The 24149-nt window shown below is 40.9% G+C and overlaps 1 protein-coding gene across 3 annotated transcripts in view; it reads right to left on the bottom strand.

Annotated features, from left to right (window-relative positions):
• SREK1 (splicing regulatory glutamic acid and lysine rich protein 1) overlaps positions 1-18861 on the bottom strand; it is a 63675-nt gene extending 44814 nt beyond the window's left edge. Inside the window, exons 1-2 of one of the 3 annotated variants that reach the window (XM_066376219.1) lie at positions 18585-18861; positions 2982-3115 (exon numbers count right to left, since the gene is read on the bottom strand). In XM_066376219.1, coding sequence (XP_066232316.1) covers positions 2982-3115; positions 18585-18745 — 295 coding nt within the window. In that variant the 5' untranslated portion in view covers positions 18746-18861. Of the gene's footprint in view, positions 1-2981; positions 3116-18584 lie in introns of those variants that run through there. The other 2 variants (XM_066376209.1, XM_066376228.1) reach the window with 2 other exon arrangements.
• Between the last annotated feature and the right edge of the window lie 5288 nt (positions 18862-24149).

Below are 24149 nucleotides of genomic sequence, written 5' to 3'. Positions count from 1 at the left end.
AAATGTTCTTAATAATCTTATCAGTGTTGCAAGGGCAGAATGTACCTGATCAATCTACAAACACCAATTAAGATTTCCACTGAGCCTCCTAACACTATCTAACTTACTGTGAAAATTCATTTTATCTTAAGGTTGAACTCTGCTGGTCATTTCCCCATATACATATTTTGCAATGCAATGTTATGAACCCTTAATGGAATACCATTTACAAAGAACTGGAAAACCAGCATACAAGTTAAAGTGAAAAAGATTTAACAAAACAAAAACAAAAAAGGGACAAAATAAAGAAAAAGAAATGAAATTAAAGTAAAACAATAAAAAACAGAGACAGGGCGTCCATCTTCTGCGGTTCAGACTCCGATCTCATTTCCCCAATGAAGGTTTCACTTGACGGCAGGTTTAGTGGCATGGCAAACAATGCCTAACTCAGGCAAGTGTCAGGCAAGTGTAACAGGTCTGCCTTGGCCAGTCTAGTCATCTAATAATGCACAAATATCACATAGAGAAAACATACAAAACCAAATTAATAGTCAAAATCCATCTACCAGAAAATGTGGACATAAAGTTATGACTGATGATTAGGCTGACATCCTTTTATGTCTGACCTTATCTTTTTCTAAGTGTTAACATTTATAAAAATAAATCTGAGATGCACACAACAACAAAAAGAGGTCATATTTGGACAAGTATAATGAAAGTATATTTTATTTTGAAATGGCATGTTTTATTGACAATAGCTAGTGCTTAATATATATAAAACTACTACACATCAAACATTACTTATACAATTTAGGATATTGTCAGAATACTGTATTTTTTTAAATAATAGCAAATTGAAAGAATCTGAAGAACTTTTCTTAAAATTTTTTCTATGGTTTTCTCATTCCTTTCATAATGCTGTTTCCTCTGACATCAAGGAAAGACTACAATCAGTAAAGTACACAGAGCACTGCTTACAGCACCAAAGTATACTTGTCTTATAGAACTTACTCCACTGGAACGCTTTCCTTTGGTTCAGTTCAAACTCACTTTGCTAATTTTTTGGTACAGTACATAATACATTATTACTTTGCATGCAGTTAATAATCAAACCATTAAGCCCTCACTATGACATTCTTTAGGTTCTATAAATCCATCTGTTGTATTTAGTTTAATAAAAATTGTATATGAATATTTTTCTAATACCAATTATTTTATAAGTAAGTGTTCTGAAATACACTTAACCTATACTTATAGTTAAATTGCAATACAAATATTTAAATTTTCATGGTCAGAAATTGTGAAACTCTGCCTCTAAATGACATTAAAAATATTCATAAATTAGTAAAATGTGAATTTATTCATCTCTAACGAGTAAAACAAAAAAAAAAGGAACCTCAAGGTGTCCATAACCATGAACATTTATGACAAATCACAGCCAGGGCTTCTCAAATACTATATAAAAAAAAATTTATGGAACTATAGTAAGGTTCCAACAAAACAACTGATGAAATTCTTCCTTATTAAGTAATGAGCCAACATAATACAAGAGCCTGTGCTGCTGCTGGCATATTTTTCTGAAATAATACTCTTGCTAAATAGACCTCTACCTGTTTTTTTCCCCATGCGGTTTACACGGTGTGAAATTGGTATGAACTTGATTTGTAGAACGAAACCATTACCAGCTCTTTTCTCACCTTGCTCTCCAAATTTGGGCTTACTGTCCCCTGACAGATCAGATAAGAACAGATTCATCAAATAATTAACTTTAATCCATTTTTATTCTCCATACTCCACTCTAACTCACAGGCATGGGAAAAATACTTTCTAATTTATCTGAAAAAATCCAGAATGTTCTAATCTGGGACTTCAAAAATAACAGAATGATACTTGCTATATCTGACTAAATGTTTCTGACATCTCAGAATAGAATTCTGAAATAAGCATAAAAACTTGAAAGTACTACAAACTGTTTATTTTACATTAAGTTACTTTAACGTTAGCCTGGATTGTAAGAGGTTTTAAAACAATACATATGAAAGTACATTAAATTGTTCCAGGTGTAAAGTTCCCACCACCCACCACTGAAAATACACTTTAAAGACATTTAAATTATAGAAAACCAATTCTCAAATCCATGAACACATGCATGCCATAGTCAGTGCTCGGAATAAAAATTAATTACACACCAGGACTGTCAAATTCAGCACAGCTTATTAAATGAGTGACTCTGTAAATAGAAGTTACTAAAAAATAAATATTAGTAATAATTAGCTCTTAAAGCAGGTTAAGTCATAAAATTTAATGAATAATTTTTAAGGCCTTAGCCTTGTTCACATCTTCAACAACTATTTCTTTGATGGAGGAAATTTGCTTTACATGACTTTTCTTCAATTACACCTCCTCCCCAAGAAAAAGCCAGAAGAGAAAAGTAAATTCCAGTTGCATAGCAAACAATTACACGAAACAAGATATAATGGTCTCAATAATAAGGTAAATTAACAGGGTATTTTAAAGTTTCAATTATGAATTTTTTTCTTATAACTATAAATATCAGAACCTCAATCTGGCAAGATGTGTATATTTTTTATTTATGTAATATCATTAATATTGTACACAGAGACAAGCACTTACTTACAAAATTAAAATAATTTCCCCAACTACCCTAATATTTTTTAATTTCAGAAACCTTTTTTTACCACTTGTAAAATGACTACAGAAAGCCAGGATAAACCTGAGAAACCAAGTAATATATACATTTTTTAAATGTTTAGCTATTTTTCAAACTTACATTAAGTAACAAAGGAACCATTTTAACATATTTGATTAGTAAAAATTATTTTCTTCTCCAAATTTCATTCTCATACACATACACAACAAGACATACATACACTCATGCCATACTACTATCTACTTGCCAATTTCTAAAAATGCCAAAGGTAGTTAACGGACAGGACGGAGATTAAAAATAATAGAAAAAAAAAAACATGTGAAATACCAACCTTCTGCACAAGGAACAACTATCAGAGCTCTGTCAATAAAAACCGTGTTAGTTAGATGCTGGGCCACGCCAACACTTGATGGATCACGAAACTTAACATAACATACTTTGGAAGAAAAAGCAAGGGGTGCGTTGCTGCAAGATAAAAAAAAAGAAAAACAATTAGATGAATAAACGGTTGGTTTTGTCACTTTCGTTACAATTTTTTCTTAGATCTTTATATAATCTTACATAATCAAGAATTACGAAGTTTTGGTACTAAAAACCATTAAGACATGAAATAGCAAAACTTAATAGTGATTTGTCTGCAAAGCCTGATGACAATCTAGGCAAGCCTTTAGCCTTATTTGTAAAAATTTTTAATTTAAATTTTAAAACTTTCAATTCTTAATTTGAACAAAATGTGAAAACAGCTGCTCAACCCAAATTGTTGAACCAGAGTACAAATAGGCAAAATCCCTTTTAAAAGCCCCAATCCTCAAAACTTAAAATTCTGTAACCACTTCCAAGCCTTCCCTGGCTAATTTAAATCTCTAAAAACTTTTAGAAACAATGAAATAACACAGAATTAAAATTAAGGTCTTTTGCATATACTGTGCTAGTAGACTGCAGCACTGTGTGATTTTCCAGATAAAAGATTTCACACACAAAATAATTTTACATACTATACACCAAAGAGTAAAGATTCTTACAAATCCTTCTATTATAGATTCATTTCAATCTAGGCAGGCCTACAGTAAAGAGGAACCAGACACAGCACAGATAAAAGCAATTTCTCTACAATGTGAATCCATCTTGTTAGAATACAAAATATACTATCCTCGTGGATGACTATTTTGACAACCTGTCCATAATTATTTTCAATCAAAGTCTTTAATTACCTTTAGCAAGGAAAAACAGACCCAAACAAAATATATACCTAGAATATAAAATAAATGTGGAATACTTGAAAACACTGAAGCTTTTCATACTAAAAAAGATCATTTGAAAATGTCATATACGCTTTGTACAATAATAGTAATTTAGTTCAAAACAAGTTAAGAAAGTTGACCATAATTCCAGATCTAGTAAATGGCAAAGACGAAACTTAAAGTCTAACCATCTAATAAATTTCAAGTACCTTTTACATTCAACAAATCAAGAATTTTAAAACAATCTTAATGTACTACTGGGAGGGTTTTCCTTTTATTTGGTGCAGATTTCACATTTCTATCATCTTTTGTTGCTTTCCTGTGACAGGTCAAAAGTGCACCATGACTTTACGGACACACTATATTTCAGTGGGTTTCAACCGCCAGTCTGCCAAAATTTTCATACAGGTCCGCAAAAGAGTTAATCACCTGACACTGTATGAAAATTATAAAGTCTATAACTATTGGGTCTGTAATCTTCATACAACATCAACAGTCTGCAGACTGGAGGTTGAAAACAAATGTATTATTTAGTTAGTAATTTCACAAATATTCATCATTTTTCATTTTTTTAATTTTAATATTTAGAAACTGGCAGGAAGGGAAAAAGTTGCGTCACTTTAATTATTTCACTGACTGTTTCTCATATGTGCCTTGACTGGGGGGAGGCGCTCAGGCCAAGCCAGTGACCCCTCACTCAAGTCAGCGACCTTGAGGGAGGTCAAGACAGCAACATTTGGCATCAATCCAGCAACCTTGGAGTCATATCAGTGATACCACCACGCTTAAGCCAGCGACCTCAGGGTTTCAAACCTGAGACCTCAGCATACCAGGTTGATGCTCTAACCACTGCGCAACACACGTTAGGCAAATATTCATCATTTTTTAAATTAAAAAATCTTTCACATATAGCAGCAAATCCATCTTGATAATGGTTAAATATACATACATATGAATACTACTAATCAAAAACTGTGATAAGAGGCCCTGGCCGGTTGGCTCAGTGGTAGAGCGTCGGCCTGGTGTGCAGGAGTCCAGGGTTTGATTCCCAGCCAGGGCACACAGGAGAAGCGCCCATCGCTTCTCCACCCCTCCCCCTCTCCTTCCTCTCTGTCTCTCTCTTCCCTCCCACAGCCAAGGCTCCATTGGAGCAAAAAGTTGGCCAGGGCGCTGAGGATGGCTCCATGGCCTCTGCCTCAGGCATTAGAATGGCTCTGGTTGCAACAGAGCAATGGCCCAGATGGGCAGAGCATCGCCCCCTGGTGGGCGTGCCGGGTGGATCCCTGTCGGGCGCATGCAGGAGTCTGTCTGACTGCCTCCCCGTTTCCAACTTCAGAAAAATACAAAAAAAAGATTTAAAAAAAAAGATTTAAAAAAAACTGTGATAAGATATATTTGCATTTAGAACTTGAAACATTAATATTATTAAAATAACTAAGCTAATTAAAGTTGCAAAAATAAAAATAAAGCCCACCAGGGGGCGATGCTCTGCCCATCCAGGGCGTTGCTCTGTTGCAACCAGAGCCATTCTAGTGCCTGAGGCAGAGGCCATGGAGCCATCCCCAGCGCCCGGGCCATCTTTGCTCCAATGGAGCCTTGGCTGCGGGAGGGGTAGAGAGAGACAGAGAGGAAGGAGAGGGGGAGGGGTAGAGAAGCAGATGGGCACTTCTCCTGTGTGCCCTGGCCGGGAATTGAACCCGGGACTCCTGCACGCCAGGCTGATGCTCTACCACTGAGCCAACTGGCCAGGGCCAACTTATTAAGTCTTAAAATTCATCATTCCCCTTCTTTACCAGTCCTGTCCGTTGTTCTATATATCTCACTTAAAAATACCACCATCTTGCCTGACCAGGCAGTGGCGCAGTGGATAGTGTTGGACTGCGATGCAGAAAGACCCAGGTTTGAGACCTCAAGGTCGCTAGCAAGGTTGCTGGCTTGAGCAAGGGGTTACTTGGTATGCTAAAGGCCAGCGGTCAAGGCACATGTGAGAAAGCAATCAATGAACAACTAAGGTGTTACAATGAAAAACTGATGATTGATGCTTCTCATCTCTCTCCCTTCCTGTCTGTCTATCCCTCTCTCTGACTCTGTCTCTGTTAAAAAACAAAACAAAACAAAAAAACACACCATATCACCCAAATCAGAAATCTGGTAGTCACTAATGTTAGTACCATCACTACTGTTCAGCAAGTATTTCCAAATCTCCTTATGGCTACATGGTAAAATTCTATTTCTTTGTTCCTTGAAGTGTAGCCATGCAATTTGCTTTGACCAATTAAATTCGAGCAACTTCTTCTGTGTCACTATGCAGAAACTCTAAACGTCACTGCTCAACTCTTGCTCTGCCAGTGACCTGCAATATTGGAGATGGGGCTGCCACAGCAGCTTCATCCAGAGTGAGTTACAACAATGAGTCGAGTTCCCTACCCTACCAGTTTAGTATAAGTATTCATCTTTTCTTAATCAAACTCCTGAGATTTGGGGTTTGTTTTCCTCCTTGACACTTCCTTCTTCCTCATACAATAGTTCATTAAATCTTGTGAAGACTGCCCCCCACCCCCAACTATGTGTGACATTAATTCAGGCCCTCATCATTTTTTCATCTGTATTACTACAATGGCTCCTAACCAATCACACTACCTCCAATCTCAACTCCTTATTAATGGTCTTCCACTAAAGCTGCCAAAGTGATCTTTCTAAACCCTATATTTCATCATGTCACTCCACTGTTTAAACTTCCTCAGACTCTCTGTTCTTCCTTTATCACCTAGCTCAGTGGTAGTCAACCTGGTCCCTACCGCCCTCTAATAGGCGTTCCAGCTATCATGGTGGGAGATAGCGGAGCAACCAAAGTATAAATAAAAAGATAGATTTAACTATAGTAAGTTGTTTTATAAAGATTTATTCTGCCAAACTTAGTGAAAATATGACATAAAGTACTTGGTAATTATTATTATATGCTTTAACTTGCTGTAACTCTGCTTTATAAATTTTATAAAGTAAAGTTACTTCCTTACTTTATAAATCACCATTACTGTGGAACAGGTGGGCGGTTAGAAAATTTTACTACTAACAGAGATACAAAAGTGGGCGGTAGGTATAAAAAGGTTGACTACCCCTGATCTAGATACACCCAAAAATCCAAGCATAAAAATACTTGTGGTTCCCAGATCATATCAAGAACATCTGGACCACCTTTGTACATGTTCCATTTGTTTATCATGTTTTCTGTAACTCCCTTTTTGAATGGTAATTCCACTCTTCTTCAAGCTCAAGTTTCCTGGAAAACCATTTTAGGTACCCATCCTATGTCAGGGGTCGGGAACCTTTTTGGCTGAGAGAGCCATGAATACCACATATTTTAAAATGCAATTCCGTGAGAGCCATACAACGACCCGTGTACGTTTCGCATTATCCAATAAAAATTTGGTGTTGTCCCGGAGGACAGCTGTGATTGGCTCCAGCCACCCGCAGCCATGAACATGAGCAGTAGGAAATGAATGGATTGTAATACATGAGAATGTTTTATATTTTTAACATTTTTTTATTAAAGATTTGTCTGCAAGCCAGATGTAGCCATCAAAAGAGCCACATCTGGCTTGTGAGCCATAGGTTCCCGACCCCTGCTATATGTGCTACCAAAACACTCTACATACTTTCAGGACAGGCCTATCGTTTCTTATGTGAAACTCTCAACAGTTGATTAGTCATAACTTATTAGCCACATGATACCAGGTTGCCCACAGGCAATCTATAATTTGGGTGGCTTGACCAAGTGAACTGGGAACAATTAGATTCTCTTTCTTTTGCCTGGAAAGTTACTTATAGTCAGGGCTTTGGTCAGATGCCAGATGAGTAGAGAATAGGTCTGTAAAGAAAATGAGCAGATACACAGACACAGAGTTGACAAAAACCTCTAAGAAGGGGCTTTATACCTTGGATGCTGAAAACCTTTCTGGTGCCCAGTCCCAGGTCCCATAAGGATTGGCTGTACTATAGTCTATTTTTCAACTTAGTGAAATCACCATCTTTTTAATGTCTCTTCTTGAGTTAGGCTGCACGCATAGCAGTGTTTGTGTCTTTTGCAACCAAAAACATCTATGAGTTCAACGAACTATTAAAGCCCGAGCAACTGCAAGAAGTATACTCTTTTCAGCACTGAAATCAAGAATCCGACAAGCAACCACTGAAACTATAATACATTTCCTAAACTGACAGATCCTTTTGTGAAAGAATGAAAATCTAAATAATCACTTTTGAAACTAAAACACATTTCCAGTCCTGGCCAGATATCTCAGCTGGTTAGAGCATCGTCCCAAAAAGCAAAGGTTGCTGGTTCAATCCGCACATCCAGGAATGGATCAATGTTTCTCTCTCTCTCTTTTTTTTGTATTTTTCTGAAGTTGGAAACAAGTAGGCAGTCAGACAGACTCCCGCATGCACCCGACCGGATCCACCCAGCATGCCAACCAGGGGGCGATGCTCTGCCCATCTGGGGCATCGCTCTGTTGCAACCAGAGCCATTCCTGAGGCAGAGGCCATGGAGCCATCCTCAGCGCCTGGGCCAACTTTGATCCAATGGAGCCTTGGCTGTGGGAGGGGAAGAGAGAGACAGAGAGGAAGGAGAGGGGGAGGGATAGAGAAGCAGATGGGCGCTTCTCCTGTGTGCCCTGTCCGGGAATCGAACCCAGGACTCCTGCACGCCAGGCCAACGCTCTACCACTGAGCCAACCGGCCAGGGTCTCTCTCTTTTAATCAAGTGAGAAGCAGGGAGGCAGAGAGACAGACTCCTGCGTGTACCCCAACCTGGATTCACCTGGCAGCCCCTGTCACGGGCTCATGTTCTGTTCATCTGGGACCCCCACTCCATTGCTTGGCAACCAAGCTATTTTAGAGCCTGAGGACAGGCCATGGATCCATCCTCAAGGCCTGAGGCCAACTTGCTCATTCGAGCCATGGCTGCGGGAGAGGAAGAAAGGGGGAGGGAGGGGTGCAGAAGCAAATGGTAGCTTCTCCTGTGTGCCCTGACCAGGAATCAAACCCAGGAATTCCACACACTGGACCGACATTCTACTGCTGACCCAACTGGCCAAGGCCTCCCTTCCTCTCTCTATAATCAGTAAAAAATAAAAATAAAAAAACATTTCCAAACCCTGTTTGAAACCCATGTCATTTCAAATTTAATACAGGTATAGAAAATGTAAGCTTGGTTAGTAAAGCAACATGTTAAGATATGTCACCAAAATTTGAGAAGCCCAGGACCGATTTTAAAAATTCCGGTCAGTTCTGAATATCATTATCATAGGAACATGGATAGTAGACTGGCTACACCATTGCTTTAAGTTATTTTCTTCATCTTTAACTCCAATTATCTTTCTTTAAAAAGAGAGTAAAAATCAACTTATACTTACTCATACAAATGTAAAAACGCGTGCTTTTCACAGGAGGTAGTAAACTATTTTATTTTCATCACTAGAGGCTAAAGTATGGCACAGAAGCAAGCACAAATACAAATAATTAGTATCTTGGTAAACAAATGTATATTTATTTATAAATGTTTCTAAATCTTATATTTAAAGCTTTATCTCTAGTACAGGGGTCGGGAACGTTTTTGGCTGAGAGAGCCATGAACGCCACACATTTTAAAATGTAATTCCGTGTGTCATAAATATGTTTAACACTAAATACAAGTAAATGTGTGCATTTTATGTAAGACCAACACTTTTAAAGTACAGTAAGTCTCTGAATTCTTTTTAATAACGTTGTTATGCTATTGCTAACCAATGATAAATAAAGTACTTCTTACCATTAATGTGAGTTCTGGTGCTGCATGGTTTTGCTGATGGCTTTGTAGTCTGGTTGATAGGTGGTGAGAGTAAGCTTCATGCAAGCACTGAGACTTCCATCAGTTAAATGTGATTGTAGGTTGGTCTTAAAAGTTCTTTAGATGTGAGAAAGACTGCTCACATGCATACGTAGAGCCAAACATTGTCAATACAGCAATACTCACACGCTGCAGTGTGGTGTGGTATGTGACGGGAAGTGCGTTCCAAGTTTTGACAATCAGCTGGTCCGCGGGTTGAAATTTTTTAATTTCTCCCCACTTGTGTTTGCTCGCCAACTCTGCTTGCTGTTGTGCATGTCTTTCCAAATCGTCATTCAGTTACTTGATCTTATTCACCCACATATCTGAGGCCTTCAGGTCAGCAGCTGGTAGCTCGAAATCTCTGACAGAGACACTGGGGATGTAACTCAGGTCGGCGCTGTCCACTGCACACTCCTGTGGATGAGTGATGAACTTAAAAAGACGAGTGCGCTCACGAAATTCTCCAAAGTGCGCTTTGAATGACTGCAGGAGATTAGATGTGAAGCCTGCTAGCTGCTGGAGATCAAGATGTTGAGCAGGGTCACTTGCTGTGCATGCATCATTAAACTTTCCCAATTTTTCAAAGTGTAGTAAACGACCTGTTTCAATGTCGGCAATGCAGAGTTTCAGCTTGTTTTCAAATGCAAACACTTCTTGTTGAAGGGATAAAACTGTACTTCCAACGCCTTGCATTTTCACATTAAGCTGGTTCAGATGTTCACTCATGTCCACGAGATAGTAGAACTTCAGGAGCAACTCAGTGTTAGCTAACTCAGGATGCCCTATGTTTTTCATTTCAAGAAAAGTCCGGATTTTGCTCACACAAGCCGTGAAATGGCTGAGCACCTTCCCTCTTGACAATCAACGCACACTGCTGTGCAGAGCAGACCAGGATAATTATTCCCAACTTCATTCAGCAGTGTTTTAAACTGGCGATCATTTAAAGCTCAGGCAACAATAAAGTCAACCACCCCAATGACCAGCAACATCACCTTACCAAGCTGCTCGCCATACATCTGAGCACAAAGCACCTCCTGATGTAGGATGTAGTGAAAACTAAGGATGGGTCTCTTTTCATGTTCACGAAGAAGTGCTACGAATCCTGTTTTTCCCCACCATGCACGGAACACCATCAGTACACACCGAAATAAGTTTATCCGTCGGTAGATTTTTTCTTTAGCGAATTCAGTGAAAGACCTGAATAAATGCTCCCCTCCTGTTGTCTCTCTCATAGGCAAAACAGCAGGACTTTCCTCACGTAGTGTGTCACCGACAGCATACCTTGCAATCATGCTGAACTGGGATAAATGGCTTATGTCTATTGACTCATCCAAAGCGAGAGAAAAGAATGGTGCTGCATTTATGTCCTTCACTTGTGTTGCCTCAATTTGATTTGCCATCATGATGGTACGATCGATCATGAACAATTCTTGCCGACAGAGGCATGTCTTTTATTCGTTTGATTATCTTGTCTTTATCCAAAAAGTCGTCAAAAAGTTCATTGGCAACATCAAGCATGAATGTTTTGCCATACTCCCCATCTGTGAATGGCTTTCTGTTTCTCACAATTGCTAAAGCACCAGCAAAGCTAGCCGAATTCCAGTCACCTTGTTGGGTCCAAACATGGAGTTGCTACTAACTAGCTTGCACTCTGCACAGTAGCTCTTGACATGCTTTCTTCCTGCTGTCCTTCCCTGGATATTTCGATGCAAATGTAGTATGGCGTGTGTTGAAGTGCCGTGTTATATTTGACCATTTCGTCGATGCAATTTTATCATTGCATATTAGACACACTGCAGAACCTGCTCTCTCCACAAAGGTGAATTCCTCTGTCCATTCCTGCTAAAAAGTACAATACTCCCCATCTTTTTTCTTTAGCCATCTTCTTCATCAAAAGGGTTTCTGCAATTAGCTACCTGACTACTCGATTAAAAGGAGGGAAATTTACTTCCTGACCTCACAACGACCTGTGTACGTTATGCATTATCCAATAAAAATTTGGTGTTGTCCCGGAGGACAGCTGTGATTGGCTCCAGCCACCCGCAACCATGAACATGAGCGGTAGGAAATGGATTGTAATACATGAGAATGTTTTATATTTTTAACGTTATTTTTTTATTAAAGATTTGTTTGCTAGCCAGATGCAGTCATCAAAAGAGCCACATCTGGCTTGCGAGCCATAGGTTCCCGATCCCTGCTCTGGTATATCTAAGCTATTAAGTAGATTTAATTTTTATTAATAGGATAATTTATAACATAATTTTGACCTACAGTTTTAATTTTTAAAAGGGAGTTATGGCCCTGGCCCATTGGCTCAGCAATAGAGCACCGGCCTGGCATGTGGAAGTCCCAGGTTCGATACCTGGGCCAGGGCACACAGCAGAAGCACCCATCTGCTTCTCCACCCTTCCTCCTCTCCTTTCTCTCCATTTCTCTCTTCCCCTCTTGTAGCCAAGGCTCCACTGGAGCAAAGTTGGCCCGGGGGCTGATATGGCTCCATGGCCTCCGCCTCAGGTGCTAGAATGGCTCCAGTTGCAATGGAGCAAAGGCCCAGAAGGGCAGAGCATCAGCTCTCTGATGGGCATGCCAGGTGGATCCTGGTTGGGCGCATGCAGGAGTCTGTCTCTCTGCCTCCTCACTTCTCACTTCAGAAAAATACCAAAAAAGGGGGTGGGGGGATATATAGTCCATTTTGTCTAAATGTCTGCCTCTAAAGAAAGTAGCAGTATCCAAATAGCAGATTTTACTTTAACCTCATTTGCTGAATTGCTTGGTTTCTTAAAAAAGAAAACTTTCTACAACTGATTTTTTAAATCAGAACTTGAGAGTTTAATGCAGAAATCACAGAACCAACTCTCTGAGCATCATTTAAATTTCCTGAGCCCTAACTGGTTATTTGGTTTTTCATTTAAAACGGTGATAACACTGCACAATTTTTTTTAAAGTTAACGTAGTAATAATATATCTAATATTTTATTATATTACTACATACCCGTTGAGAAGCTATCACAAAGTATATAATCCAAAACATGGACAAAGTATACAGTTTCATGTCTGAAAACACTGACACATAAACTATAACAAGGTTTCTCAATAGGGCTCCAGTGGTACTCTATATGGCACAATTCTTCCTTGTGTAAGACTTTCTGATATGAATGACTGATACCCAATAAATGCTAGAAGGTCCTCCAATCACTGTTGACAATCAAAACTATCCATTTTACCCTGAACAGGCAGTAGCACAGTGGATAGAGTATTGACCTGGGATACTGAGGACTCAGGGGTTAAACCCTGAGGTTTCCAGCTTAAGCGCAGGGTAGCTGACTTGAGTGTGGGATCATAGACATGATCCCATGGTCACTGGCTTGAAGCCCAAGGTCACTGGCTTGAACAAGGGGTCGCTGGCTCAGCTGCAGGCCACTCACCACCCCATAAAGGCACAGTTGATGAACAACTAAAGTGCTGCAAGAAGTTGATGCTTTTCATGTCTCTCCCTATCTGTCTCTCTTTCCTATCCCACCCCACCCCACCCCCACTAAGAAAAAAAAACACCTATACATTTCAAATGCTTGCTTCTACCTAAAATCCACTGACTTACACACATCAAAAACAAAAAATCAGCCACTATGACTCCAAAGATAGAACTTCAAAAACACACACACACACTTAGGACAAATCAATCTGTAAATATTACTATAAATAAAACAATATGAAAAATGCTTATTATAGCCCTGGCCGGTTGGCTCAGTGGTAGAGCGTCGGCCTGGCGTGCAGAAGTCCCGGGATCGATTCCCGGCCAGGGCACACAGGAGAAGCGCCCATCTGCTTCTCCACCCCTCCCCCTCTCCTTCCTCTCTGTCTCTCTCTTCCCCTCCCGCAGCCAAGGCTCCATTGGAGCAAAGATGGCCCAGGCGCTGGGGATGGCTCCTTGGCCTCTGCCCCAGGTGCTAGAGTGGCTCTGGTCGCGGCAGAGCGACGCCCTGAAGGGGCAGAGCATCGCCCCCTGGTGGGCAGAGCTTCGCCCCTGGTGGGCGTGCCGGGTGGATCCCGGTGGGGCGCATGCGGGAGTCTGACTGTCTCTCCCCGTTTCCAGCTTCAGAAAAATACCAAAAAAAAAAAAATGCTTATTATAGATTGAGTGTAAAAATTTACAATTATGTTGTATAAATCCTTTAATCACATATCAAAATAAACACATAAAAAGGACTTATGGAATACAGATGGACATGGAAAGATTTTGATAGTACTTCTGAAGACCAGCGAAGTGAAGAAAACCCCAGCAAGCAAACTAATCAACAGGTTACCCTGGCAGGATAGCTAAGTGGTTAGAAAGTCATCCCAAAGGTTCGATTCCCTTGGTCAAGGCACATACAGGAACAGATCTTTGTTTCTGTTTCTCTTTCTTTCTTTTTTTTTCTCTCTCTCTCACTCTCTCCTTCTCTCTCTTTCTATCCTTCCCTCCCTTACCTCTCTCTTTTAAAAATCAATAAATTTATAAAACAATTATTAATTTTAAAAAATCAAGTGTTGATATTAGAAATGGTGTTACAAATCAGGATAGGATTACCTTTTGAAGAAGGCACAGTGGAATTTCTAGGGTATAGACAATTCTGAGCTGGATGCTGGTTACACAGGTAAGTCACTGTAGGTAAGTGCACTTATCCATGCACTTTTCTGTCTGTACACTATATATACCTCAATAAAAAAGCATGCTGCCAAGAATTTCACCTTCATTAAAAAAATGTATTTCCAAATTTAAAACAATTTCTACTCAGCTTCCAAGAATTAATAATAAAATACTGTTTCTGCAACTGTGCAAAACTGTTTTCAATACAACTAATACTATTGCATTTTTATCAATTTCAGTCCAAATTTGAAAAAATATCTTCACACTGACCAGATTATGATAACCTCATTACAGAGCAGAAAATATATTGTTAGTAAAGAATGTCAATATTTTTGAAAAAGAGCCCTGGCCGGTTGGCTCAGCGGTAGAGCGTCGGCCTGGCGTGCGGGGGACCCGGGTTCGATTCCTGGCCTGGGCACATAGGAGAAGCGCCCATTTGCTTCTCCACCCCCCCCCTCCTTCCTCTCTGTCTCTCTCTTCCCCTCCCGCAGCCAAGGCTCCATTGGAGCAAAGATGGCCCGGGCGCTAGGGATGGCTCCTTGGCCTCTGCCCCAGGCGTGGAGTGGCTCTGGTCTCGACAGAGCGACGCCCCGGAGGGGCAGAGCATCGCCCCCTGGTGGGCAGAGCATCGCCCCGGTGGGCGTGCCGGGTGGATCCCGGTTGGGCGCATGTAGGAGTCTGTCTGACTGTCTCTCCCCGTTTCCAGCTTCAGAAAAAAAGAAAAAAAAAATACAATATTTTTGAAAAAGAGGAGTAAGGGATGGCACAAAAACTGGGTAAGGATTTAGCCTGGCCTATATATGTTATATTTGTGCTACAATTTTGTAAAACATACTATAGTTTGTGACTCACTCACTCCATATAAATGTACCGTGTTTAAGAGTTTTTTATTCTTTTTCTTTTTTTTTTTCAGAGACAGAGAGAGAGTCAGAGAGAGGGGTAGACAGGGACAGACAGGAATGGAGAGATGAGAAGCATCAATCATTAGTTTTTCTTTGCACATTACGACATCTTAGTTGTTCACTGATTGCTTTCTCATGTGCCTTGACCGCAGGCGGTCAGCAGACTGAGTGACCCCTTGCTTGAGCCAGCGACCTTGGGTCCAAGCTGGTGAGCTCTGCTCAAATCAGATGAGCCCATGCTCAAGCTGGCAACCTCGGGTTTTCGAACCTGGGTCCTCCGCATTCCAGTCCAATGCTCTATCCACTGCGCAACCGCCTGGTCAGGCAAGAGTTTTCTATTCTCTTTGATTTTTGAACTGCAAGCAATTAACATTTGATTTCAAAAAACAGTTCATTACTAACTGTCATTAGTACTGGCAGCATGTAGCCACCCAAACCCAGATTTCAACTATGTAGCGGTAGTACTTTGGCAATGAAGACTATCTGTGATGTATCTCTACCTGTAAGACACCTTATTACCACTTTATTTTATTTATTTATTTATTTTATTTTTTTTATTTTTTTTACAGAGACCCAGAGAGTCAGAGAGAAGAAAAGATACAGACAGACAGGAACAAAGAGATGAGAAGCATCAATCATCAGTCTTTCATTGCAACACCTTAGTTGTTCATTGATTGCTTTATCATATGTGCCTTGACCGCGGGCCTTCAGCAGACCGAGTAACCCCTTGCTTGGGCCAGCGATCTCGGGTCCAAGCTGGTGAGCTTTGCTCAAACCAGATGAGCCTGCACTCAAGCTGGCAACCTCAGGGGTCTCGAACCTGGGTCCTCCGCATCCCAGTTCGACACTTTATCCACTGTGCCACTGCCTGGTCTGGCCTTATTACCACTTTAAAAGCAAGGTTAGTTTACAAAGGTTTATGTACAAAGTGTTTTATTGCTTGATTCCAATTGATATAGCACTCCTCCAAGCACTCTGAATTATTAAGAAAAGTTTTGAGTACTTAAATGAAGACAACAGAAAGCATTTTCACAAGTTAAATAAGATGTTCAAAACTATCAATGCCATGGCTAATCAACAAAAGATGTATGTGCATACCTTATGAAGTAAAATGTATCACCTGAATCTACTCATGTAGAAACAATCTATACAAACCCAGACTAAGAGTCATTCTACAAAACAAACCACAAGACACAATATCAATTTCATGAGAGACTTTTCAAAAAGGTGACTGGCTATTCTAGATTAAAGGAGATAACAGAATGAATGGGTGGTCTCTGATTATATTCCAGATCAAAACAAAGAAAAAAATATTACCAGCATATCTGGGGAAATTTAAATATAAACATTATATACCAGCCCCGGCCTGTTGGCTCAGGGGTAGTGTGTCAGCCTGGCATGCAGGAGTCCCGGGTTCGATTCCCGGCCAGGGCACACAGGAGGGGGGCCCATCTGCTTCTACACCCCTCCACCTCCACCTCTCCTTCCTCTCTGTCTCTCTCTTCCCCTCCCACAGCCAAGGCTCCATTGGAGGAAAGTTGGCCCGGGTGCTGAGGATGGCTCTATGGCCTCTGCCTCAGGCGCTAGAATGGCTCTGGTTGCAACAGAGCAACGGCCCAGATGGGCAGAGAATCGCCCCCTGATGGGCGTGCTGCGTGGATCCCTGTCGGGCGCATGCGGGAGTCTGACTGCCTCCCCGTTTCCAACTTCAGAAAAATACAAAAAAAAAAAAAAAATTATATACTACTTTATCATTGTTAAATTTCTCAGAAATGTTAATAGTATTGCAATATAGTAGGAGAATGTACTTTTCTTTTTTCTTGATTTCCATTGACTTGAGGGAGATGGAAGAACAGGGGGAGAGTGGAAGAGGGGGAGAGGGGGAGGGTGAAAGAAGAACAAATTCGTTTTTCCATTTCGTTGTTCCATTCATTGATTGCTTCTCTTCTGTGACCTGACTGGAAATCGAACCTGCGACTTCAGAGTCTGGGACGACCTCTGTCTACTGAACCAACTGGACAGCGAAAATGTACTTTTCTTAAGAGATACATACTTAAGTATTCAGGGGTGAGTAGTTTTGGTGTCTACAACTACGTACCTTCAAAAGGATGGGAAGAAGGGTAAGCAGAGGTGGAGATGGGAAGGGAGAGACGAGAGAGAAAAAAACCGGAAAACAATGAACGCAAGTGAAGGGAAAAGGGTGTTCTTTCAACTTTCCTGTATGCATGCATTACTTCAAGGAGAAGCAAAAAATTTAAAGAGCAAAGTTTAAAATATCCATATACCAACTTTTATCAATATCTATGCAGTAACAATGCGATATACTCAGACAGAAAACTGAAGATTTACACGCACTGCAATTAAGTAAACCAAAAAGTCAAATACAAATTAAAAAACAACAACAAAAAACCTTGGGCAGCTCCTCTCCCTTTTATCAAGGGCTTTCAATACAGTAAACAAAATATTGAGGATTTTACGATTCTAAGCTCTATCTTAAAAGGTAAGTTTACGCGTGTAAGAATTTGAACAATGCGCAAACCCTTTACAAATTGTGTGGGTAGATAGCACTGTACGAGGGAAATCTTCAAAATCCGCTACTTAGGAAGTGTCCGCGACCTGTGAATGCCAGGCAACGTCTGAACTTTTAGAAGTCTACAGCAGAGATAATGCTGCACCAATTAATACTTTTTCTGAAAAGTTTAGGACAATGTGACCTTCCAGGAGGAAATCTTAATGTTGCCCAAAAGGGTGAAGAGACTTGATCGTTGAACATGGGTAGGTTCGGTTAAATGAACCAAAAATGATGCTAAATTTGTGAGCACCGCCCTGACAACAAACACAGCCCTGATTCCTTCCTAAATCCAGGCCTCCGGGTCCGCAGCAGCGGCCTGACACCAGGCCCTAGGCACGGGGCGCGTCTCCCGCGCAGTCTCTGCGAGCTCCACTCCCCACCAGGCAGGCGTCCGTCGGGAGGACTGTTCGCGGCCCACCTGCGGCCATCTTAAGTTCGGGAAAAAAAGGGGAGGGGGCCTCGGCGGCGAGCATTGAGACCGGGAAGCAGGAAAAAGGCCACCTTTGTAAGGGCTCCGTGCAGAGGTTACATCCTCAAAGTCTGACTAATAAGAGGGGTGGGACGGAGGGGCCGCGGCCCCGGAGCCCGGATGAAACGTGGGCACCAAGGTAAGCCCGCGCGGTCACGTGACAGGCTCCGCGCGCCCCCGTCCGCCCTCTCCCCGCGCCGGGTCCCCAGGTCTCGATGGCGCCCGCACCCCTCCCCCAGCCGAGCTCAAGCACTTACTCCGGGGGATAGAGCCGCAGCTCCTCGATTTCTCCTACGAAGGAAAAAAGCGTCCGCATCTGCTCACTGGTCACCGCCGACGACAGATTGGTCACCTGAATCACCGCCGTAGGGGTGAGGCTGAAGCCTAAGCCCAAACTGAAGCCGGCGGCGCTGTTCATCCCGCTCCCGTTGCCGCTCCCTCTGGTTCCCCAACGTCTACGACGCGTCAGCGACCGAGCCGGGAAAGCCGAGCACGCGCGGCCGGGAGCGCGCTCCCGCTGACGAATTCACGGCAGCGGGCAGGTCTAGCCGCCCAGTTCCCAACTCTCCTACTCCCAGGGCTGCGCGCGCCGGCCGGAAGCGTCGCTCCGGCAACCCCGCGGAGGTCGCGAGACTGCGGCCCTAGGCTTACTTGTTTATGTGGTCGTTGTTTCTCTAGCTACTCTTTCTCTTCTCTAAAGTTTTAGTGGATTTTCTTTTAAACCTGGCTGCAAATCGGTCAAATTTTTGTGCTCTTATAAACGTGGGAGACCCAGCTCTTTCCGGTCTTTGGGTAGGCCTGAGGGACGAAAAGACCTGACCTGCTGGTGCGAGGTTAGGAATGACTGACTCCCTGGCATCACATAAATATTTCACCAAATATAACGCATCATTATAATAGGCAGTTCCCCCCTCCTCAACTGTTTAAAAAATTAGCTGGTGTAATAATTGTGAAAAAACTTGAGGAATTTTAATACAGAAGTAATAAGATGAAGGCTATGTGGTCATTGTTTATAACTCGTTACTTATTCTCTCATTCTGCAGATATTAATATATATTGTTTTACACACCAGGCCCTTAGACAAGGGCACATAAAAGACAGTTACAAACGGTCCATATAGAAGTTGCAACCTAATGAGAGGCAAGTAACAATAATAGTATGTGAAACTAGGGCGGCAGTTCCGAAAATGCCACCCACGGAACGCTGAGGGTACCAGCAGCAACTTTCAGTGGGTCCACGAGGTCAATTTCTATAACAATACTAAGACTTTGTTTACCTTCTTCACTTTGTTAACATTCTCACTGACAGCGTAAAAGCAGATTTAACTGCTGGCACCATAGCAGAAATCAAGGCCGTGGCACCAAACTGCATTAATAGCAGGATTTTGTATTCTGCACCCCCTTGCACTCGGCATACAAAATGTAAGATTTTAAAAAAATAAGCTAGTTTAACTTTAAAATGACCATGGCAAGGCTATGGCCGTTTAGCTCAGTGGTAGAGGGTCCGCCTGGCGAGTAGAAGAAGGCCCAGGTTTGATTTCGGTCAGGGCACACAGGAGAAGCGACCATCGGCTTCTCCACCCACCCCTCACTCCTCTCTCTCTTTTCTCCTCCCGCAGCCAAGGCTTCAAAGGTCCAAGCAAAGTTGGCCCGGGGCTCCAGCGCCTTGCCTCAGGCGCTTAAATAGGTCCCTTGCTCCTGCAGCCGAGCAGGGGAGAGTGTTCCTGGGTAGGAGTTCACCGGGTAGATGCTGGTTGGGGCGCATGCAGGAATCGGTCTCTGCCTCCCTGCCTCCCACTTAAATTTTTTTAAAAAATTATTTTTAAAAAGAATGACCATGACAAAAGAGTAAAAATTACAAATTTTATTATCTTCACCCAAGTATACATGCCATTTAAAAAGGCATAAAGAAATGGTGACATATTTCTGCTGCATGCCCAAGTAAAATGGTTGTCTCCAGAAAAGGCACGTATATGTTTGAGTTTTCACGCAAAAATCCAAATTTTGTAAAACTTATATCCATCACCTGGAGCTTGAGAGTTCTCCAGTACTTAGGCTTTTCTACTATAAATACCTTTGATGTTAACAAATGTACTTTTGATCTTTGCAACTAAATGAACAACAGTTTTCAAAAAAACAATGCATGCTATTACAGAATTAAAAAGTCATCAAAGTGTAAGAACTATGGATTTTAATATAGCAGAATACAAAAAGTTAATTGATATGCTTTCAGATTCAGTCCACATTGCAACTGCACTCTAAAAACTATATCAAGTTTGGTATCTTAGCAACTATGTAAGACCAGCTTTTGTTCATATGTTTCAACAATAACATATTACAACAAATTTTTTTTTGAATTTTTTTAAAGATTTTATTTATTCATTTTAGAAAGAGAGAAAGCAGGGAGGAGCAGGCAGCATCAACTCCCATATGTACCTTGACCAAGCAAGCCCAGGGTTTTGAACCTGCAACCCCAGTGTTCCAGGTTGACACTTTATCCACTATGCCACCACAGGCCAGGACCATATCACAACAAACTGAATGTACAAACAGATATAAAAATTCATCTGTCTTCTATTAAGCCAGACATTAAAAAGATTTGAAAAATGTAAAACAATGCCACTCTTCTCAAATTTTTTTTGAAAATACCATTTATCACAAAAATACATCATTTATTGTTAACAATGGGTTTATAATTATTTTTAAATCAGCTTTAAAACATTAAGTTTCACAGATTTAATTTCTAATAGGGTAAATATGGGTAGATAGCCCATTAATTTCTTCAGGTCCTCAATAATTTTTAAAGAAAATGGATCCTAAGATCAAAATGTTTGAGACTACTATCAGAGGGATGAGCACAGGGTATGTGAGCATATAGGAGGGCCAATTAAACTTAATCCTAATGGAAGATTTCCCAAAAGAGATATTTCACTGAATCTTTAATAAATAGGAATTAGCCAAGCAAGGAGGGAGGAGTAGTGAATGGCCTTTCAGAATAAGCATGCAGAATATACAAAGGCAGAGAGCAGAGGTATGAGAGCCTAAGTGAAGTCCAGAATATTCAGATGTATTATTGCTAGACCAAAGGCTGAGAATGACTAGAGATGCATACGAAAGAATAAGCCTGATGAAAGGTGTAATTTGTCATACTGAGTTCACTATATCATAAGCTGTTGGGAGTCATTGAAGGCCTTTGAGCAGTAGAGTGATCATGATCAGTTTCATGTTTTAGAATGATTATTGTCTCTGCAGCATAAAGATACATTGAAAGGGGTGCAAACCAGTGGCAAAGGGACTGGATCACAGGTTAAATGGTGGTAGAATGGAAAGCAAGGGACAGTCCTAAATATGAATTCCATGAACACATTTGAAAATAAAAGGAATAAAAGCTATCCACTCAGAGAAGTATATATGGATATATATTCAGTTTTAGACACAATTACTTATTTTACTTATTATTATTATTATTATTATTATTAAGTGAAAGGCAGGGAGGCAGTGAGACAGACTCCTGCATGCACCCCAACCAGGATCCACCCGGCAAGCCCCTACCAGGCCATGCTCTACCCATCTGGGACTACTGCTCTGTTGCTCAGCAATCGAGCTATCTTAGTGCCTGAGGCGAGGCCATGTTGCATCCTCAGCCTCCAGGGCCAACTATTCGAGCCATAGCTGTGGGAAGGGAAGAGAGAGAGAGAGAGAGAGAGAAGGGGGAAGGGGAGGAGTGGAGAAGCAGATGGTCGCTTCTCCTGTGTGCTCTGACCGGGAATCAAACCCAGGACTTCCACATGCCAGGCCAACGCTCTACAGCTGAGCCAACTGGCCAGGGCCTAGCCAAGACACACTTAAAAGTGTTTTTTGGTCCTCCTGAAGCCCAACCATGAATTTCTAGGATTAACAACTAATAGTTTAGAATACTGGTCCTCAGACTTTGGGGTGCATCAAAATCACTTAGAGGGCATGTTTACACAGATTGCTGTTTCCACCCCTAGAATTTCTTATTTATTAGGTCTGGAGTGGGGCCTGAGAATTTTAATTTCTAACAAGTTCTCAGATTCCGCTGCTGGAGGTGGTGATCTGAGAACCTCACTTTAAGAACCACTGGTTCTAAAAGCAGTACTCAGTGAATTTAGTAATGTGTTGATGATAAAGTGGAAGGAGAAACTTATGATTCTGGCCTGGGGGATGGTGCAATAGTACCATAATTTTAGGACCGAAATAAGAGGCATAGCTTTGTGAGGAATACAAATAGTCAAAAACAAATAAAACCAAACCAGGAGGGAGGATAGTCACAAAAGTTAGGGGAGGAAGTTTTAAGGAAGAAGTGAAGAGTGGTAAGAAAATAATGATAAAAAAAAAAAAAGGTGTCAAATTCTGCAAAGATGACAAAATCAGGGATAACATGTATCTATTGATAAACACAATGTGACTACTGAGACAAAAAGCTACGTGAAGTAGTTTAGAGAAGCAGAGCCCACAGTGTTGCTTCCATTGATCCCTCTATGAACCTCCCAGCAAAATTTCCCAACCCTGGGCCTGCCCTACCACTCAGGCAGATGTCAGACTGCTCCACCCTGGCCCTCTGGGATAATATTTATATTATTGTTGTTTATTTGGAGGGCAGGAGGATGCAACACCCATTTATTCTTGACCTAGATTCCCTATTGTCATTGTTTTATTACATTTGCTTTATCTTCAACCTTTTGTTTGTTTGTTTTTGGCTGAACCATTTAAAGAGAAAAATGTAGATATTCTGACAATTCATCCTTGATATTTTGGCAGTCATCTTTCTCTGTCTCTGCTAATTTACTTACTGGACTTTATCTTTCTTATTTTACCCAAGAATATTAAAAAATACTGCCACAGTATCATCTAATATGTAATCTATCTTCAAATTTTCCCAATTGTCACAAAACTGGTATTTGTAGCTCTTATTTTTGGTCCAGGAAGCAATCACTAAACAAGCGTTTGGTTGTTCGCAGAGTTGTGTTCCCAGTCCTGTTTGATTCCCATGAAGGCAGAGGCTCTTGATACCTTGTTCTCCACATGGAAGGATGAGCACTTCATTAATCCTTAAGTTAACCATTTTGGGTAGAAAACAAATCTTCATAATTGAATTCTCATGTGATAGGAAGTTCAGTCTCCACATGACTGCTTCTGTATCCTTCGTTATAGGGTGTCTGTTCAGCTAGATTTCAGGCATTCTGAATGATGGTTTTTAATGGAATTGCAGAAGGAATTGCAAAAAGAAATCTTAGGAAGGAAAGTGACAAGGGTAGCTCTGGGAACTTCAGAAGCAGACGTTCATAGACTTTCTCAAGAGAGTTGTAAATCAACTCCAATAATTCCCCAGATCCTGGCAACCACTGATCTGCTTTCTGTCTCTATACATTTGCCTTTTTGGGAAATTATATATAAATGTAGTTACACAATACGTAGTCTTTAGTGTCTGGTTTCTAACACAAAGCATAATGTTTTTGAGATTCATCTGGAGCAGGTGTTGGTAGTTTATTCCTTTTTAGTGCTAATAATGACCATTAAATGAATATTTAACAATTTATTTATTCAGTACTTGGATTGTTTCCAGTTTGTGGCTTTTCTGACTAATGCTACTATTAATATTCCTGTACAAGCCTCATATTCCTCTTGAGTAGATGCCTGGGAATGAAATTACTGGGTCATATGGTAAGTTTGTTTCACTTTTTAAGAAACTGTTAAACTGTTTTTACAAATAGGCTATACTATTTTACATTGCTATCAACAATGTATGAGAATTACCATTGTTCCACATCGTTACCAACACTTAGTATTGTCATCCTTTTT

The sequence above is a fragment of the Saccopteryx leptura genome, chromosome 1, assembly GCF_036850995.1.
Source record: "Saccopteryx leptura isolate mSacLep1 chromosome 1, mSacLep1_pri_phased_curated, whole genome shotgun sequence".
In the NCBI taxonomy this organism is placed as follows: Eukaryota; Metazoa; Chordata; class Mammalia; order Chiroptera; family Emballonuridae; genus Saccopteryx; species Saccopteryx leptura.
Note: the sequence above shows the minus strand (reverse complement) of the source record. Positions and strands in the feature narration are given on the sequence as shown.